At 42.8% G+C, this 19,022-nt stretch overlaps 2 protein-coding genes across 8 annotated transcripts in view; one reads left to right on the forward strand and one right to left on the reverse strand.

The window, feature by feature from the left end:
* CCR9 (C-C motif chemokine receptor 9) lies at nucleotides 1–5,348 on the forward strand. Of its 2 annotated transcripts, XM_090142426.1 has the most exons (4): nucleotides 1–297; nucleotides 859–945; nucleotides 2,451–2,510; nucleotides 2,857–5,348. In XM_090142426.1, exons 3-4 carry the CDS (start codon nucleotides 2,493–2,495, stop codon nucleotides 4,018–4,020), a joined length of 1,182 nt encoding a protein of 393 aa, XP_089998552.1. In that variant the 5' UTR covers nucleotides 1–297; nucleotides 859–945; nucleotides 2,451–2,492; the 3' UTR covers nucleotides 4,021–5,348. The 2 variants fall into 2 exon arrangements, with proteins under 2 accessions (XP_089998552.1, XP_089998553.1); XM_090142427.1 differs by lacking the exon at nucleotides 859–945.
* Nucleotides 5,349–7,697: 2,349 nt separating this feature from the next.
* FYCO1 (FYVE and coiled-coil domain autophagy adaptor 1) overlaps nucleotides 7,698–19,022 on the reverse strand; it is a 35,851-nt gene continuing 24,526 nt past the window's right edge. For 3 of the 6 annotated variants that reach the window (XM_031590331.2, XM_031590333.2, XM_031590332.2), the window contains exons 13-19: nucleotides 18,548–18,738; nucleotides 18,077–18,221; nucleotides 14,682–14,741; nucleotides 13,948–14,043; nucleotides 11,952–12,162; nucleotides 11,375–11,484; nucleotides 7,699–10,986 (exon numbers count right to left, since the gene is read on the reverse strand). In XM_031590331.2, the coding sequence (XP_031446191.2) occupies nucleotides 10,911–10,986; nucleotides 11,375–11,484; nucleotides 11,952–12,162; nucleotides 13,948–14,043; nucleotides 14,682–14,741; nucleotides 18,077–18,221; nucleotides 18,548–18,738 (889 nt within the window). In that variant the 3' untranslated portion in view covers nucleotides 7,699–10,910. Of the gene's footprint in view, nucleotides 10,987–11,374; nucleotides 11,485–11,951; nucleotides 12,163–13,947; nucleotides 14,044–14,681; nucleotides 14,742–18,076; nucleotides 18,222–18,547; nucleotides 18,739–19,022 lie in introns of all 6 variants that reach the window. The other 3 variants (XM_031590335.2, XM_090142431.1, XM_090142430.1) reach the window with 3 other exon arrangements.

A 19,022-nucleotide genomic window follows, 5' to 3' on the forward strand; every position in this document is an offset into this window, starting at 1 on the left:
CTCAGTTGGAAATAGTGATAAAAGAAGGAGCATACCAGTGTTATTGAAGGAGCATACCAGAAAAGTCAACAGCAAGAAAAACATTAAAAATTAAAAAAGAACAAAAAACAAAAAACAAAAAAAACCATCTGTGTTTGAGCCACCATGCAAACCACAGAGAGAACAGCCGCTCACAGGTTTGATTGGGCCTGGGTCCAGGAGCACACACCCAACGCAGCCTACAAAGCCTGGGGCTCAGCGTGGCTGTGCAGAGCAGGGCGTGCAGCGGTGCGGCCGACCTCCCCAGAGCGACCACCGGTGAGTGCCCTACTTTCAGCCAACTCGTTTTCCTCAGTGGATGGGAATCTGTGTTACAAACAGGCTCTTTAATTTGGAAAGGTAGCCTCTGACCTCGCGAAGTTAGGGTGGATCTTTTCTATTGCAGCAAAGATGAGTAGGAGATAACGCAGTGCTCCCAGAGTGACTCCAACCAACCAGCTCTGGCAGCAGATGCTAGAGCAACATTTTGGAAATAAGGCCTTGGGATGGCATCTTGCTCCATGCACTCACCAATACACAGTGAGCTCTAGAGCTTATTTCTTGAGGTCTGGTTTGGTCGTGGGTGGTTTTGGTGAAATCTCCCAATTCTGCAAGGAGATCTGGATGTGCTAAGGAACTCTGAAGCCTGCAGCATGTAGGAGAAAATCAAGTGCTCACTGATAGTATCTGAATGACCATTATGTCCCAAACCAAATGACTGCTACTATTAATATAACTTCTGGCAAGCACAGCGGCAAAACCCCAGTGAGAGGCCACTGCTGTGGTTAGTACAGTGCTTCTTCTGCCTTGAGGCTGACTTCGCAATGCTTTGCTTCTCAGACAGTACGAGCCCAGCCCGATTTCCCACTGCCTCTGCATTTACTGTGATGTGAGTGAGCCTGTGTGCTGCAACACAGCTGGAGCCAGGTGGGTACAGGAACAGGATGGGGATGGGGGCTTTGCAGTGTGTGACAGATGAGAACATTTTCTACCAGTTAACGCAGCCCTGTCCATCATCATTCATATGTACAAAGCTACAGCTGGTCTTTATTTCTTAAATATGTCTGAATATTTAAATGTACGTGTTACATAGATGCATTTCTTTTCAGCCTGTTTTTGCTGGTGTGAATTCTGAGCCACGCAGCGGCGTTGTTATGCTTTGGCCATGTGCTTTCCATGGCAGGCTGCTTTGGATAGATGGCAAACAACATATAGTTTGAGTTCTGCACTTCAGAAATTGTGCATCAGGGCATGGATGACATTGTTCCAAATTGAGATCTGTAATTGATCTTCCAGGGGCCAACGTAATCCTCCATGTAATTCTGTGTCTTGGTAGAAAATTAAAGAAACTGTGAGCACACACTTGTAGCTATTTTTATTTCTTCAATCTCCTCTCAGTGCTCTGCACTGAGACTACTGTTCTTTCATTGAAAAGGACTTGTGCTGCAAATCTCACTTCATATTCACTGAAGTTACTGCATGGAGACAGAAATGAAAGGCTTGGTTCCTAGTTTGTGCTTTCAATATCCAAAAACTTTACATTTTGGGCTAAATTCCAAAACCTCACAAATATTTGCTGCAAACATCCTATGCTGGGCAGTGCACAGCCAACATGAGTGCAGGATGCAGAGGTGACCCGCTTGCTGCATCAGCTCCTGCCCAGTTAGCACTGGGGACGGTACTTTTGGCTGGTGCATGGGAGAAACCCAAGAGAAAGCACCTGAATGTGGGCTGTTCCCCCAGGGAAAGGCTGAGCTCAGTGGTGGCTGTGTGACCTGGCTCATCTGACTTTTGTGATGGCTCTTGTACAAAGCAATCTGCAGCAAAAAGCAGGCTTTCTAGTGTCTGGGGGCATAACAAGCTGCTGTGAGGGGCTCAGCGAGGAGCATGGCTGCCCACAGATAGGAGATGCTGCAGGCAGAGTGCAGGGGATGCAAATAGCTTAGTGCTGCAAGCCACCCCTAGAAGGCAGGTGCTTTTCCTTGCTAGTTGCTAGACAATTCGTGAGAGACATTAAACATTCTCATGAAGTTATGGCGCTTTCAGATGGCTTTCTTTTTTGATGTGCGCACTGGGGACTGTACATCTTATTAAAAATGAAATCACACTGACCCTAGTAAGTCAAAGGGTGTAATCAGCACAGCAGCAGAGAGAAGCTGAAGCCCTAATTTACCCTTAGCTTTTCCTGCATTAAGGATCTTTTCTGCCTCTCTATTAGCAAAATGGAAACATCTCAGAGACATTGGTTTCTGCTTGGTTTGCCCACCTACCAGCCAGACACATCTAGGAGGGTTAAAAAGCATCAGTTCAGAAAGCTAGCTGAGAATCCCACTGAGGTTTATATTAAAATAAAATAATCGAAGAAGAGAGTCACAGTCCTATTTCAGAGCCATTTCAAATTGGTATTTTTTGCTCCCATCTTTTCTCTCCAGATAGCAGTATCTCCTTCAAGACAAGGGAAAAATTGAGTAAAGATGGCACTTGCAAGCACAGTGAGTACACACAAATGTTGCTATGTAATCTCATTTTTTCCTTCCCCCAACATCAGTTTTCTACTCCCAAGAGCCAGTTGTGCTGCCCCACCATAGCAGTGTTACAAAACTTTCTTCCCCATGTCTTTTTGAGTCTGGATTTTTTATGTATTTGAATCTTCTCTTGGGCGTGGGTGCATTTCAAGCCATCTGAAACCCACTTTTTTTTTTTTTTTTTTTTTTTTTTTTTTTTGCTGATGGCTTTTCCCAACTAAAATGTGTGATGCTGGGGATCTTAAGCTACATCTGGTGAATTTATGCTCTCGTGGGCCACCTCAATGTGAATTTACCCAGTGTCCCACCACAGGTTCCCCACCCTGGCAAGACCAGCCTGGATTACTACAGGAATGACAGCGCAGGGCTGTCTGTCATTGGGAACCCCGCCAACGACACAGAGCTCATGTGTGACAGGAGGCAGGTCTGGCAGTTTGCTCGAACCTTCTTGCCCGTGTTTTTCTGGCTCATCTTCTTTGTGGGCACCGTAGGAAATGCCTTGGTTGTCCTCATCTACTGCAAATACCGCTTCAGGAGGAGCATGATGGACCGCTACCTGCTGCACTTGGCTGTTGCAGATCTGCTCCTCCTTTTCACCCTCCCTTTCTGGGCCACGGCTGCCTCCAGTGGATGGATCTTCAGAAATTTCATGTGCAAAGTCGTCAATAGCATGTATAAAATCAACTTCTACAGCTGCATCTTGTTTCTAACGTGCATCAGTTTTGACAGGTACATCACCATTGTTCAAGCAACAAAAGCTAAATCTTCCAAGCGAAGGCGGATCCTGCGCAGCAAACTCGTGTGCTTGGCTGTCTGGCTGGCATCTGTCAGCCTGTGCCTCCCTGAGATAATGTACAGCCAGAGCAAGCAGATTGGTGCTGTGACGGTGTGCAAAATGACATACCCGCCCAACATTGGCACGGCCTTCAGAGTTGCTGTCCTGGCACTGAAGATCACTATAGGCTTCTTCCTCCCGCTTCTGGTCATGGTTATTTGCTACACCCTGATCATCCACACCCTCCTCCAAGCCAAAAGATGCCAAAAGCAGAAGTCATTAAAGATCATCACCATGATCATCACCGCCTTTCTTCTCTCTCAGTTCCCATACAACATTGTTTTGCTGATCAAGACCATCAACATGTACACCGGGGCGGTGTACAGCTGCCAGACCATCAATGGTCTGGACATTGGGCTGCAGGTCACCCAGAGCATCGCCTTCCTCCACAGCTGCCTCAACCCCTTCCTCTATGTCTTTGCTGGGGAGCGTTTCAGGATGGCACTGGCCAGGATGGTGCGGAGCACTGGCCGCTGCTGGCCTGGAGGCCAGGAGCAGTGCTCCTCCTTGGGTGACAGCCAGGAGCACAGCTCCAACTGGTCCTTTGCCATGCTGGGGCAGCGGCGGGTGAGGAACTCACTCACCCTCAGCACCCATTTGGCCTCCTCTGTTGTTCCTGCCTCATGCCAAGTCTTTGTATAAGCCAGTGTCTCCTGAGGGTTATCAAGCATGTCCTTTCAGACATCGTTCCTGCACCCCAAAGATTGCCTTGGAGGAGGACTGGCCTCCTTGGTTGTGTCCAAGACTAAGCAGGGACACTGAGGGCCCTACATGTGCTTCCTTTGTGCCCTGCCAAGCCAGACCAGACCTCGCTCACATAGGGAAGTGAAACCTTCAGCACCACGCAGCAAAATGGAGCCAGACATATTGTGAGCCAAGCTGACAAAGGATAAGAGCTATCTCTGAGGCAGCTCTTAGAATCCATCCATTGCTCAAAACACAGCCCAAATAGCAAGCCTCTCAGAAAAGCCATGAGCATCATGCAAGGATGAACCACACTTCCATCCACGGGAAGTGGTGAGAAGGAGCTGGGCCCTCGCTGCAGGACGGCTCCATGATAACTCAATTTTTGGCCATTGCCTGGTTTCAGAAAGTGAAGGTTGCTCCCTGCACAAATGGACACAATGCTGCTTTGTGGGACAGTCAAAGGAAAGCTAATATTCTGTACTCACTACAGAATTAAATCCTTCTCTTGTATTTTAGCTCTTTGATGTAGGGTGAGAGCAGGTGCAATGCATTTGCTGCAGTTTGTATTTCTCTGCATTGACAAGCCACAGCTTGCAGTAAGAATTCAAGGCCACTGGATGCTCTGAGTTTTCTGTCCCTGAGCACTTAAACCCCAAACCGATGATTCAGCAAACCATCAATTATGGTACCTTTGCAAAGACAACAAAAGACGTTTAACCCAGAACTGATGAGACAGAGAGTTGTAAGATCTCAAACCTATCATTAGCAACATTTTGGTTGAGATGGTCCTCCTGGGACTGGTGGGGTACAAGGTGCATGTAGGTAGGAGCTGCAGCAAACCTACCAGTTTCTTGGGAACTGCAGATGGGCCAACATTGGCACCATAAGGACACAGGAGGTCTGCGGCACCAAGGCTCCCAGTAGTGCCAATTCCTACCCCAGGCACCCCCAAGCTTATGGTGCTTGTTTTAGTGCTCAGGAGGCTTTCTTGTAAATAAAGATTAATAATCTGCTTTAGCGTTAGGTGACTATCAATCATTAAAGCATGTGAGTAAGCACCAGCTTTCTGCAAGGCTTTCCTAACTAACACAGTAAATCTGGGTAGATGGGGTCATACTTTGACATACATTTTTTGAGGGTTTTTTATTGTTCTTCATTTTTTCCTTAGAGAAATAAATGCTGAAAGAGACGTGAATTTTTTTTCTAAATGTGTAAAGGTGGTATTTGTGATTTGTGTGGAGCTCAATTTGAGCAGAAGCTGAAATTCCCTTCAATAAAGCACTGTCACGTACACATCCACTGCGGGGATGGACTGGTAGTGTCTTTGCCTACAAGCCCACTCCATCTTTGCATCTGTACACCCAACCTGTTTCCTCCCGTGTCTGAGGAGAAGCAAATAGACTCCCTGTGTTTGCAATTCCCAGTAACTGACAGCAGACACAACATGCACTGAAGTACTCCCAAATGGGGAGCAATGACATAGGGAAATCCATGCTCCTGCCCAGGGACTGCCCCAGGAGAGCTGCTCTGCCCTGGGAGGTCTGCACACAGGGTGAGTGCTGAAGACAGCAGGTCCCTGAGTTGTCCCCCCCAGATGTCACAGGGAGTGACACACAAAGCACCTCAGCTTCAAATACACACAGCAGAACTAAAAAATCCCCTTCCAATCTTCCACGTGCAGGGAAAAGTGTGGAAATGAGGGCCTGGAAAATGACCCCTCTCTGCTCCAGTACTGCTCTCTATAGCGTTAATTCAAACAAAGGACTTACCCTGCTCCCAAAATGCTGTCCTCCTTAGAAACAGCTGTGCAAGCTTCAGCCATGGAATTCCTGGTGGCTGTGAGCAGCAGGCAGCAATGAGGGACGCCCGTGTTTCAGCACACAGGTGAGCGCTGTGCCCTCACTCAGCAGAAGCGCAGTGGGAAATTCTCATGCGGGGCCGGCGAGTGAAACTGCTGAGGCTGGCGACACGGCGCTGAACTTTCAGCAGGTCAGGGCACCGGGTCGTCCCCCGGTCACGACGTCCCGCTCTGAGTCAGGCAGCGCCTGCAGTGCGCGCTCCCAGCGGGGCTCAGCGCGGAGGTGCTGCTCCTCAGGGGCCTCCTTGCTGTCTGTGTGTCCCATCGCATTTTGGAGTGTGGCCCCATCCTCGCCTTTTCACCTCTCAGTACCTGTTAAGCGTTACAGTCCAGAGGCCTCCAGCCGAGGACGAGGCACTCCAAATACCAGAGAGCAGAGCAGCACTGCCAGCTGCTCCTGGGGCCCTGTGAGTCAGCCAGCCGGGTTTTGCCTCAGTCACCCACAGAAAATGAGGTCTTGGCGAAATGACAGGAAGCTTCCGAGAGCCTCAAGTAGGCCAGGAGCCTGCTGCCTCGTTCCTAGATTCCTCAACCATGCAAAGCCGTGCCATAGTGGGGACTGCCGCCAGTAGCACTGAACTGTCATTAATTCCGTATCTCAAAGGTCCCAGAGGTGGCCATGACTATCAGGCTGTCACGTAGCATCGCAGCAGCCTGTCTGCGGTGTGAGGAGAGGAAGCGACATGAGAGCTGAGGAGGAAATGCCACTTCCTGCAGAAAAACCTGTTCAACCGACAGCATCTCCCACCTCAAACACAGCCGGGGGGTACAGGAATGCCTCTTCCAGGGAGCAGAGCAACTATGGGACAGTAAGGATCGCCATGGCTGCTGCAAACATCACTTGAAGTCACATAACACAGTGTGGTTGTATTCATCCTGAAACCTGAACTACTGATGTGAGCTTGATACACTTAAAGTCACAATTTCCAGGTACAACCTGGATCAACACTCCGTGATTTCTCTGCTCAGACACCATAGATTCCATGCCCTTAGAGCTGGTTTTTTCTGAGCCTGGGATATAGGAATTTCGAAACCTTGTATTTGGACTGCAAAGTGACAATTCAAGGACTAATGGAGATTATACCATTGCCCCATGGCAGCCATACACTTTCACATGGTCCACACAGCAGTGCTGTACTGGGTATGCCAAGGCCAATAACTGGGATTGACAGTAGGAAACAGGTGGGTTAAAATCCCATGTAAGACAGCATTAGGGCTCGGATCATCTTGCCTTTAGCATGGAGGATGCATTGCTCAATAAGACTGAGAATTGATTATTGGAGATTTACACAGAGACTTTCAACAGCTACAGCCTCCCTTTTAGAGCTGTACAGCAGCTCGGATGTATTTGGTCTTTGCAGTTCCCTTGTATTCCATGCTAGGCATGGCTGAGACTTGATTCCAGTGGTGCCTCTGAGCTTCTGCTTGCAGCCCCCAGAAGAAATCTACGAGGACACAGAAATAAGCAGCAACTGAAAAAAAGAAGTGATGACTGATGGTGGTGGGGCCTCTAATACTCCTGTCCCCATTCCGAGGGCCCAGCAGCTCAGGTTAGCCTACACGGGGCCGAGTCTACAAATGCAAATAGATGTTTCTCCAACCCTTCCAAGGCAAGGAGCAGAGATAATATGTAAAGAATGCCTCTCACTCACACAATCGTTCAGTATAAATGGACTCAATCTTATTTTCTAACCTTCTTATTTTTCCTTATTCCCCAACTTTTTTTCCAGCCTAGAAGTAGATCTGATTTATCTTCATCTCTACCTGGCACAAAGCAGACATACACGCTGAATGATAAAGAAGTTTATTTTTTTTTTAATTCCTGAGGTTATAAAAGGAAAAAAAAAGCATCAAGAAACATTCCAGTACATAACTGTCTACATCTCTGTAACTGCACAGATGCTGGGATTCACAAACCTCTTTTTTTTCCCCCTTGTGGAACGTGAAATTTGATGTGAATGGGTTTGCAATTCTTTGGCAGCTAAAACCAGAAAATGTTTCTGAACAAGTTACAGTATAAGTGTCTGAGTATAATTAAAACTATAGTGCAATTTCAATTTTTAAAAAGAGCAAATTCAGGCTTTTGAAGCGGTGCTACTTCTTACTGTGCAAATCTTAGTGATTTCTCATAAAGCAGCATTGAGTAATGCTGAATAAAGGAATTACGTCATTTTCTTAAAATAACTGTATTCTTTCCTCTGCATAAATCCCCTCCTAACAAAAAACAAATTACCCTTCTTTATTCTAGCACCCAGAAAAAAACACCCAATTAGATACGCTGACTTTTTATGCACTCTTTATACATAAAGGTCACAGGTGTGACATCCCCTTAAATCAGTTTTGTGATTGATTTTAAATATTTCTCTTAATTGTATTGCAGGGGATGGTCTTTTAACCAAAGGCCCAATGCAATAAAACACCTGAACCTCTGTAGGCAAACAGATCTATCAGCACTGAAGGCATACCTCACATGAACAGGTTCTTTACAAATGAGGGTATAAAGCGCTTGAGTGAAGTTTCTTGCACAAACCTATGCTTGTGGGCAGTCCTACACCGGGGCCCTGTGACTCCAGCAATAAGTGATCTGGGACAGTCACACAACAGCTCTGTAACAAGAACAGGTTCTTTACTGTGTTCTCTGCACAGCCCCCGAGGTGGAAAAGACTTCCTCATCCAGGTGACACAGTGGGTTCCTTTACTTGAACAGTTCCTTCCAACAGCTGAGCTCATGTCCACTTGTTGCATCTTTACCTGATGGAGTATCTGCTTTTCTGAAACAACTTCTGTGTAAATGCTCTCCTCTGTGAGAAGCAAACATTAATCTTTTATCTTGAAACTACAGGTTCTTGCTCCTCCTCTTAGTCCTCTTTCAGAGAGCAAAAAAGCCAGGTTTTCCTGTCTCTCATGTGACAGGAAAACCTGAAGAAAAGCTAACAGAAAGACTCAAATGCTAAAAAAAAATCATCCAGTGTTTTTATTACCCATCGCTCAAACACAGGTTTTTGCAAACCTCAGGCCTGTCTACACGAAAAACTTGCTTGGAAAAATTTGGCCTACTACACAGAGCCAGTTACTTTAAGAATAAATGGTGCCTTAAAAATATTTGCTATTGAATGAAAAAATCTTAAGAACAACAATGCAAAGAGGAAATCCAGAGGCAAGCCTGTCAAACGGTTCTGACTACAGATAAATACTTCTGAGCAGAGATGTCATATTTTGGCCTAAAACATTTGATGGCATCCCTTTAACTAACATTTGGCATTTTAATAAAGATCTCCTAGTAAGATTAGTATTCTAAGTAAAACAGCAACAAGATGCTTTTAAAAATCACACCTGAAAGCTTAAAGGAAAACTGCAGCAGACTTCAGTAACAGCTGTGTGAAATTGCATAGCAAATGGTATACAGTATCCATTCTTCAGCAATAAATAAACTCTTCTTGCTCAATTAAATATAAACATAGCTTCAACACTGAAATATGCCATAATTCAGAGCAGAGCATTTATGTCTGTATTTGTGTCATTTATTGCCCACTTTGGTTTCTTGTCCACCTCTTTTTCATGCACACAGCCAGGGAAGGGTCTAACTCTTACTGCATCCTGTTACTCAGGAGGAGTAAGGCAGTGCACACCTCTCACCAACTCCTCTGCCCAGCACAGCACATCACATATACTGGGAAGAGACGTTTGAAGAGTAAACCATCCAGGAGCCAGACAGCATCGTTGAAAAGGCCCTGATTCCAGCTTGGTGCCGCCCTGAGTGCAAGTCCTTGTTAGAACGTCCTGAACATGCAACTTAAAGTCCAGGTGGTCCATGAAAGGCAGTCATTCTTTCAAAATCTTCTTCTGGATCAGTGTATTTATACATTGTTAATAACGGAATGAATGATTAGCAACTGTTAGCTTTAACCAGTATTTTTTTTTCCCAGAAATTTCCCTATAGCTCAAACTATTACTACGTAAACGTCAAATGTAAATGCCTCACATCCATCTTTTAGCAACCAGTCTATTGCTGTAGAATCAGATACCCCATGGAGAGTTCTGTGAGTGCTGGATATGTATTCAATTTCAGATGGATTTCTGGAGACCAATTCAAAACTTATGGCTGCTTTCCACTTAGTCTACAGAGAAAAAGGACGTTGCCGGCCTCCTCAGAGATTGTGCTTTCTTGTGAATGCTGCTGACCAAGGTGCTACAGCAGGGAACAGAAATGCTCTTCTTCCAAGTGTCACACAGTGAGTAGTACTTTATTCTACAAATTATACACCTGATTCTGCCACTGGTACTCACCAAGTGAGCTGATTTCAGTGGAACAACTTACAGAGTACGGAGAGCAAAAGTGAAATAAATCGTTGCTTCGTGTTTTATTGCTTTGTAACTGGTATTAAAGACCAAAGCATTTATAAAAGCCAGTTAAGACTTACCAAATCTTAGCTCAAAATATAAAAAACCTCTATAGTTGCTGCTTATAAAACTTGAAAGAGATAAAAAATTCTAGATGAATTGCAATATATGTCTGCAAAGATTGAAGGATTGCATAGTTGCTGTTCTGACTGCGAGAACAGTAGAGCAGAACGGAAATGGGTATGTTTATTCCTCAGTGAAGAGGTCAACCAAATTATGTATTTTTATTTGAATTTCCTTTTGAAGGATATTTTCGTGAGAAATGTCATTCAATTTTCAGTAGAGAATTTCAGTTTGCATTTAGTCACTTCCACACTTACTTTTTTCCCCACTGAAAAAAATTTGGCTGGAACATTACTTGCCCTGTTGAATCAAACAAGATGGCTTCTGAGCAATCTGTACACAGTACAGAACCATTAGTGTTCCTAAAAAGGCTTTGTTTTCTAGTGTATACATGCTCTCTATGTGCATTATAACTATTGCATAGTTTCAAAGTCTTCAAATAGTGGTAATCACAATGCTTACATATACATAAATAATAGCATTTCGTACAAATTTAATTAAAAATAACACAGTATATTCAAGGCTATGGAAAATCACTTCCATCATAGATGACAGGTCGCTCAACAGTCAACTGATAAAACACTCTTTTTGAAATAAATCTGTCAAGAAACAAAAGGAAGAAGAAGATGACTGTGTTAGATGAAATCAACTAGACAGAACGTCTTAAAAGTTAATTCATTTTACACTCAGGCAAAAAAATGACTTGTGTTAAAAAGATTTTTTTCACAAAGGCTGTCGTCTCGTTACAAACATTTTTGACTATTCTATTTATCTTCTCAGAGGTCGAGACAAACAAGTTAAAGTCTGCTATGGTGGGGAGAAGAAAACAAAAAGAACAAAAAACAAAACTCAGGTTGAAGATCTTTTGGCAAGCAGGAAACAATTTCTTACACTTACTTCCAAACAGCAGAGTAATGATACAACTAAACACTTGCACAGCCTGTGAAAGCAAGTTTACTTCACTTTTTACGCTCAGGTAGGACCTACCTAGAAAATGTGTTGTCAAATATCAGTGTGTAGATCCCAGGGTTTCTGACTTTCATCTGTCCTCTGATAGTTTCCTTATGAGAATTGCAGCGAGTCATAGGAATAAGAACCTGGAATTCAATACAAATCATCAATACCCTTAAACACACATTTGACTCTAAGAAATTCAAACAACCCAATCCATTTATCTCTTTCCTTGTGGTTTTTGCTTAAGAGCCTGGCAAGATCAGCCCTACGCAGCTACAAATCAAGCTATACTGAGGAGGAAGAAAAGAAGAATTTTGCAAGCTTGAGCACTTATTTTTACTTAATAATAGTGAGTAATGATGAGACTAGTAGAAGCTATAGGGTTTTTCAACTCAGCTTTTGCAAGCAATGTTAAATTATTAAAGATGTAGCTCTGCCTCCAGGAAAACATAATTGGAAAAAAGAACTCCTTAAAATGCAATAGCAATTAACACTATTGTGGAAATCAGTGGCTATGCTGGCTGATTCCTCTGGGGAGCCTACTGAAGTATGTTACACTTTCTAAGGTAGTAAAGAAACTAAAGATCCCACAGGGAAATAACAGCCTTACTTTGCACTGATCCAGTGGTGTCTCTTCTGATTCTTGGTAGACAACGCTGAAGGAGATGCTTTTAGGGTCTGATGAAAATATCCAACTAATTGTTAGCCCAATCTCTGTAACAGTGATAGGAATGATACTGTAAGTGCTGGATTTGATGAACAGTTCTCTGTTGCCTTCCCCAAAATTTATAATCTCCTCCACTGTAAGGGGTAATTTGACCCTGTAAGTGAGAAAAATACAGTCACTTGAAGAGATCCAATCTAATAATTGTGACAAAAATAATAGTCATCATTTTTCATTTTCTGTTTATTCAAGGCAGTCTCCACAGCAACTTTGAACAGGTCTAACATGATGCAGGAAAACTCAGCCCTAGGTGAAAGCCAGAACTGTAGAAAAGATGAAAGCACTTTTATTTTAGTAAATATGGATATTATTCACTTACTTATTTCACTTTAACTAGAAAAATCTTGAATAAAGCTTTTTAGAGCTTCTGTGATTTAAAAAAAAAGTCTGCTGCCCTCTACTGTTCCTTTCACTCAGAAATGTAAACAGAAATTTGTCAATTTATTATTCTCATCTAGACATTACTTGTACAGAAAACAGGGATCAAGAGTTCAGAGAGGGCAAAAGGATGGAATGTAAACAACAGCTCTGTCTAGCTCCTCTGGAGCTCTTACTACATGCTCTGTTTTACCCAAATAAGCTGGATAAAAGCTGATTTAATGACCCTCCAATTAAAAAGGAAGTACTCAGCATCTAGGTGATCCTGAATCCTGAAGCATTTTATTAGCCTACTTCATTTTGATATCTATTTCAGACTGAAAGTGGTGGGGACCTTTAATAGAAGAATGCTGCTTGCCTTCTTCAGAGGAAACCAGCAGTTTCTAAGAGCTGAGTAGCTCACCTATGTTATCCTAACTAAAACTGATCTAACACATCACCCTTCAGGGCAAATAAATTGTTTCCCAAGCAAAAAATCAACTCATTTGCCATAAGATACCACTCAGTCACCATGACTATTTCCTGTCCTAGAGTAAGGAGTTCAGTTACCAGTCGTGGCTAGACAGCTCATTTACTATAACTTCTGTAATTTGTTCAAAGATAAAGCTTTATACTAAGTTTTATTTACATTGTTACTTTTCCCCTTAGCTGCAATAGCTACTACATTGTTTCAACTGATCTTTAATTTTAAAAAACTAATGATAACTATTGGTTTTGCTCTGCAGCTCAACTACCACTTAAGTTATTTTGCTGGTTCTCTGAACAGTAGCAACAAGCTTGAAACATCCACCACGAAAGGCCAGCATTTCCAAGCAAGGCTTAAGAGAATGGTAAGCAAAGAGGAATAACTCCAAGTCATGAGCGTTTTTGTGCATTAGATTCCCTCTGTGGCTGTGAAAATGACATTCTGTCACTTCTGCATGTAACGGTCAATTTCTGAGCAGAGTACATGCAAGAATTGTGTGCACACAGCTCACGGAGGTTGAGAGATCATTTGCTGAACATTTTATGCCAATCAAGAATCAATCAGGAAGATAGTTCCTGTGAGGCAATAGGTTGGGGTTACCAATAAATAACAGGCATGTACTTCAAAAGCTCACCAATTCCCTCCCCATCACAAAGGCCCAAGTAGCACAGCACTCTGCCTTTGCCTTACAGTTTACTCAGAGTTTATCAGAACTATACAGACTTTCCTCTAAGCCCCTCTCTGTTCACAACACCTCCTGCAATGACAACATGAAGGAAGATTTTATGATGTGACACAGACCCAAATCTTTTCTTCTTGTTCCCTGCTTGCATATAAGTTTTTTAAGAGAAAGGACCTGGCTCATTGCTGCTGCTCTGCTTAGTTGAGATACATTCTCTGCTCCTCCTCAGACTAAATTCTGCTGTGGGACACAATCAATCTGAGCTTCCAGGAGTCTGCACAACACATTCACATAGCTGATATCTGAGATCAGCCTTTATTCTTTCAGTTTGGTGATAATAAAATTGTTCTGCTTACATGATTTCTCCTGACTTCAACAAGCTTATCTCAGCATCTTGAGCAACCTGCCACTCTTCTGATTCATCAAAGGTTGAAGAATTACACGTGCTGTTTCTAGGAGAAGAAAAAAGGAAAGCCATGATTTTCTGAATAGTGTGGGGTCAAATATTATTTGGAAGCTCAGTTCTTCCTTAAACAGAAATGATTTAATAGCCACAGTGACAAATTACGTAATTTTTATTTTGCACATTCTAATGACAAAACTGCCAGGGCAGAACTGCAGCCCTGTTCTGCTAACCGCTGTGCAAAATGCAAACAGCTTCTATCCTGGCTTCATGGGCTAAGAGAAATGCATGCATCCAGAACACCCCTTCAACAGTCTTAAGATAAACTCCCTACTGAGATGCTGCCAGGTTAGAAGCTTTCATCATAGGTGAAAATCTAGACATGGGTGGCAGAGACAAGCGGCACAGTCTGGACTCATCTCTTAAACAAACCCTCCCCTGGAAAATGACATTTGTCCTGGATTTAGTCGGTGAGGCATTTTACAAATACATTCTCCAGCTCCTTATTCTGACACATGGTACACAAAATGTATTTTCTCACGTAGAACCACTATCATACATCTTCTTTCCACACAAGAAATACTGGGTGGTTCAGACAAACACACTGAAGAAGCTGCCACATGATGACAAAGCTGTGTGCCTCCTACCCACCATGGTAAGAGGAAGAATCTCTTATCTACTCCTTACCTCAAAAAAGGCAGATGCACTGGATACACTCTGGAATACCACGAACTATGAATTACAGGGCTGAGGCAGAGATGTAAGCAGCAAAGAAAAGAATGAGTTTGAGAGTCAGTAAACAAATTCTGATAGTTTCCAAGTGAGTTAGAGCTTCTCTAACTGATACTTTGCTTCTCTGCATTGCAGCAGGCTGGTAACTAAGACAGGCTGATATTCTGCCAGAAAATGCCAGAGGCACTTATATACAGAGAATCAAACAGCTGGTTCATTCAAAAGTCAATGGAATCTAATGAAACGTGACCATCACTTACATGTGCTTTTGAACAATAAGGTGTAATCATGTAGAACGGGCAGAATTATTACACTTTCTGTAGACTAATCTCAAAATCAGTGCACAGTTTAGCAATTCCTTTTAAATTCTAAGGGATCTTGCTCTACAAGCAATACTGAGAAGGGCAAGAACAACCCCAGGTAACAGTGCGTCCTTCTGGTCATTAGCAGCATCTGGATATACTGCATCAGTACATGCAGTCATACATGAGCTTAGTGGGCTAAGCATTCAACTGTCACATCATTACACCATAACACCACTGGCTGGAACTAGGAAGAATTTACTGATATGACTGCTAATAAAACTGCATATTCAACTTCACCCACTGTCTAACACATTTCCTGAACTGATAAAGCAGCGTTATCTGTGGCATTCAAGTTCTCTCATTGTTTGAGCAGCTTTTGATGCAATCTCACAAGCTGTTCTCATCACCCTTACAGTAGCATTCCCTCCTGTATGACTTTTTCACGCTAGGTGGCAGCCAGGAGATCATTATGAGCATGCAGACCTCTGGTGGATCTGCTGAAATCCAGTTTCTCTTCCTTTTCTTTTAAAAGTGAAATGAATTGGGGCTGATAAGGAGGAAGAACTGAAGCATGGAAAAGCCTACAACAAAGAACAATTCAGAGAATCCTTGAGACACACAGCTGGAGGCTGGAAGAGCATTTTGAAAAAAAAATATCACTTCATTCTTACCCTATTCTTATGCTTTCCCTCAGGTCTCTACAGTTAGTAACTGTCTCCCACTGCATGGTCTAGTACAGCAGGACTGCTCCTGTATGCAGAAAACTTTTCTCCCAAATGATACTAAAAATGTTGTTACCAACATCATGAAAGGCTTTGGAGTTATAAACAAAAGGACCTTTGCAGAATTCAAACCTGGAAACAGCTGGTTCAACTTTGCACTTGAAAATTTTCTGTCTCACAAGCACCTGAGCTCTGGTAGCTGCAGCTTAAGTGCCTGAGCGGCTGATTTCATGTGGCTGAGCTGCAAAAGCTCATAAGCTGTCTACTGTCAATAGTGCAGTGACTTCAGGAAAGAAATTTAGTCATCCAAAGTCAGAATCTTACTGAGCTATGTGAAAATCAGAAACCTGAAATGGAGAGTGGAAGATATGCAAAGCCCCCTCACTGCTGCTTAGTCCAGGAATCACCTCTGCAAATGCCTCTGATGCCAAGACAAGTGAAGATGTTATCATAGAATGCATAAATGATTTACTGGGCTTGCTGCTAGCAAGCAGGTCAGATCCAAGCCAGGCAGTCTAAATTAGTTATCTACCTTCCCTTCCAGCCTATCAAAGAGAAAAGAAAAAAATAACACCTAGTACAGTGAAGAGTTAGAAGAAAGGATGCACTGACAACTCTTGGAAGAGAATGATTTGAGATGAAGCATGAAGGATATGGAGCTCTCTGAGTTTGAGACAGAGTACACAAGAATACTGTGTATGAAGGAGCACACGTGGGCAGAAGTGGGCAGAGGGGCCACAGCAGACCCATGACATACCTGGGCACGTCAAAGTGACATGCAGACAGCTGAGGAAAAAGAATGAATGGACCTGAAGATCTGCCACTATGTGCTGTGAGTGACCCATACATTAGTATGCAGGAAATCTCAACTATTTCTCAGAATTTTTAGGATTTAACTATGCTACATCCAGTATGAATGAAAAAAACCAGCCCCACGCACACAAAAAATGGCCTTCCCTGCCTTAAAACTGTTGAACTCTGTATGTAAGGTTGAAAGCAACCTGAGAACCAGAGAAAGCAAGTTAGGAAATTATCAAAGTAAAGGGATATCTCTGTACACCAAGTGACAATGTGCAAAATCTTTCAAGATTTTTTCACTCTTGTGATATGGAAGAAGCTTAGCAAGACTCTGTGATTAAGACAGCTGTCAATCATTAGACAAACACAGTGTTTGCAAGATGTTCAGAAAATAGATTTCAAAATAAGGGACTACCAGGGTGCTTTTTAGCCCCATCCCCAGCAGGAAGTAGCAACAATGATTATCACAATCAGTACTAGAAATACTGGCAAGCCTCTGCTCCCGAGATCCTAAATATTGTGTTATCTAGGGGTCACTGAGATTACAGCCAGCTCTACATGTAATCCTATCTGATTTCAGCTGTGAGGTATTTGCTCTCAAAACAAGCTGCTTTTCCTCTCAGAAGCAAAAGTAGTATAAAATTAGGTGAAATTGCTCTATTCCCCCCTGCTCAGATATATAAAATTTGTAACTTTTTCAAGAAACACATATTGGCAAAAATTACTGTTTAGAAAGATGATGCATTATACAAAATGAAATTTTTGGAGAACATTTGAAAATATTTCAACAATAGCTTTATATAAGCATGGACATACATCAAGCTATAGTACTACAGTGTACTTTTCAAACGAAGTATTCAGATATCCAGACGGTCTTAGATTCTCTTTGCTGCTAACTTATGTAGAAGCAGATGTAAAAAAAAAATTACTGAAAGCTGTGTTTACTCTAGTTTTCTTATGGAGGGAAAAAAAAAAGAATCTCATATTTAGCTGCACATTTCCAGTTCTTTTTCTTCTCTGTAAGCAGTATCTTTTAAGTATTTAGGAATCCTATAGAGATAGACCAATTATTTCACACTGAATTCAGTGAAGAGTGTCACAAAAAGAATAGATATTTACTTATTTCCCTCCCCTTCTTGTTCTCTTTCTAATAAGTAACAGTGAATCTGTGAATCTGATAGAATCATTTAGCTACTATTATAAATTAAATGTGAACAACCAGCAACCTTTGACAGCCTGCACACTGATTTTAATGGTGACAGCTGGTCTGGGAGAGCACAGAACTGGGACTACTCCTTTGCACTGTGGAGAAAGCTGGAAGGCTATGGTGGAGCTGTCTAGATTTACTAGATTTGATGCTGACTGCACAAATGGCTCACAATTATTTTGTGTAGTGAACATGTGACTGAGCACAGACGTGTCTTCTCCTTATGCAGAGGTTGGCTACCTATACTGAATGGTTAAAAAAAATCCTAACAGGCAAAATTCAGAAGAGCTCCCTCTCCATGAAACGGTGTTTACTCACAGATCTGTCACGCTTTGATCCAGAGAATCTCTATCCATCTGACTTTCACTGTGGAGCGAGTCCGATTCTTGTACTTGGCAGAGCTCCTCATCAGTGATTATATCAAATGCTGCATCATCTGGAGGTTTTGAGGCTTCGCCTGCAACTGTGCCACAAAAGGACATTAAAGAAACATTAGTAATATTAACTAGTTCAGAAAACAAAAAGCAACCTAAATCCTTATGAGTAAGACTAGGCCATTCCTCTATCTTTGCAGAAGCATTAGGTAACTACCAAGAACCAACCATAATCCTCAGGCAGACAAACCCACATTTAACATACATACAGAATTCTGTCAATACCATTGGGACCAGTTTAATCTGGAAAACAGTCCATGAATATGAAGGTCCCTGGAACCAGAGGTGGCCATGTAAGACACCTACTTACTTCTCAGTGGCATGCAAAAAGCACACTAACCAATAGCCCTCTCACCTGGTGACATCGGTGACTCCAATGAGCCTGGGGATCCTTCCTGGTTGGCACTGGATCCAGAGTCATCTGCATTGTCCACAATCACTCTGGGCTTATTAAAGCAAGCTTTGCAGCAACGCTCCTTTCTCCCACCAGGTTTTGTCACCATGTAGTTGTTGCAGCAATAGTAGCAGAAAATGCGACCGCACATTCTAGACATTATTCAAAACCAAAGGTGTTAGAATAGTACCACACACAGGTGGAAGACATTTACATGACACAGCCTGGGGCTTTGTCATAATGGTCTCACTCTCTGGAAAAGCCCAAATGTCACCTCCAAAGCAGAGGTCATGATACAGACCATGCTGTTTTCTGAGCACTTCACATTTATGAAGTTGTCACAGTTTTGTTTTTCAAAATCATTTAGATCATTAATGGGTATTGGTAAAAACACTTGCAGATCTAACAGGTTTTACTAGAAATGAGCAATTTGAAA

The sequence above is a fragment of the Phasianus colchicus genome, chromosome 6, assembly GCF_987193195.1.
Source record: "Phasianus colchicus chromosome 6, bPhaCol1.hap1.1, whole genome shotgun sequence".
Taxonomy (NCBI): Eukaryota; Metazoa; Chordata; class Aves; order Galliformes; family Phasianidae; genus Phasianus; species Phasianus colchicus.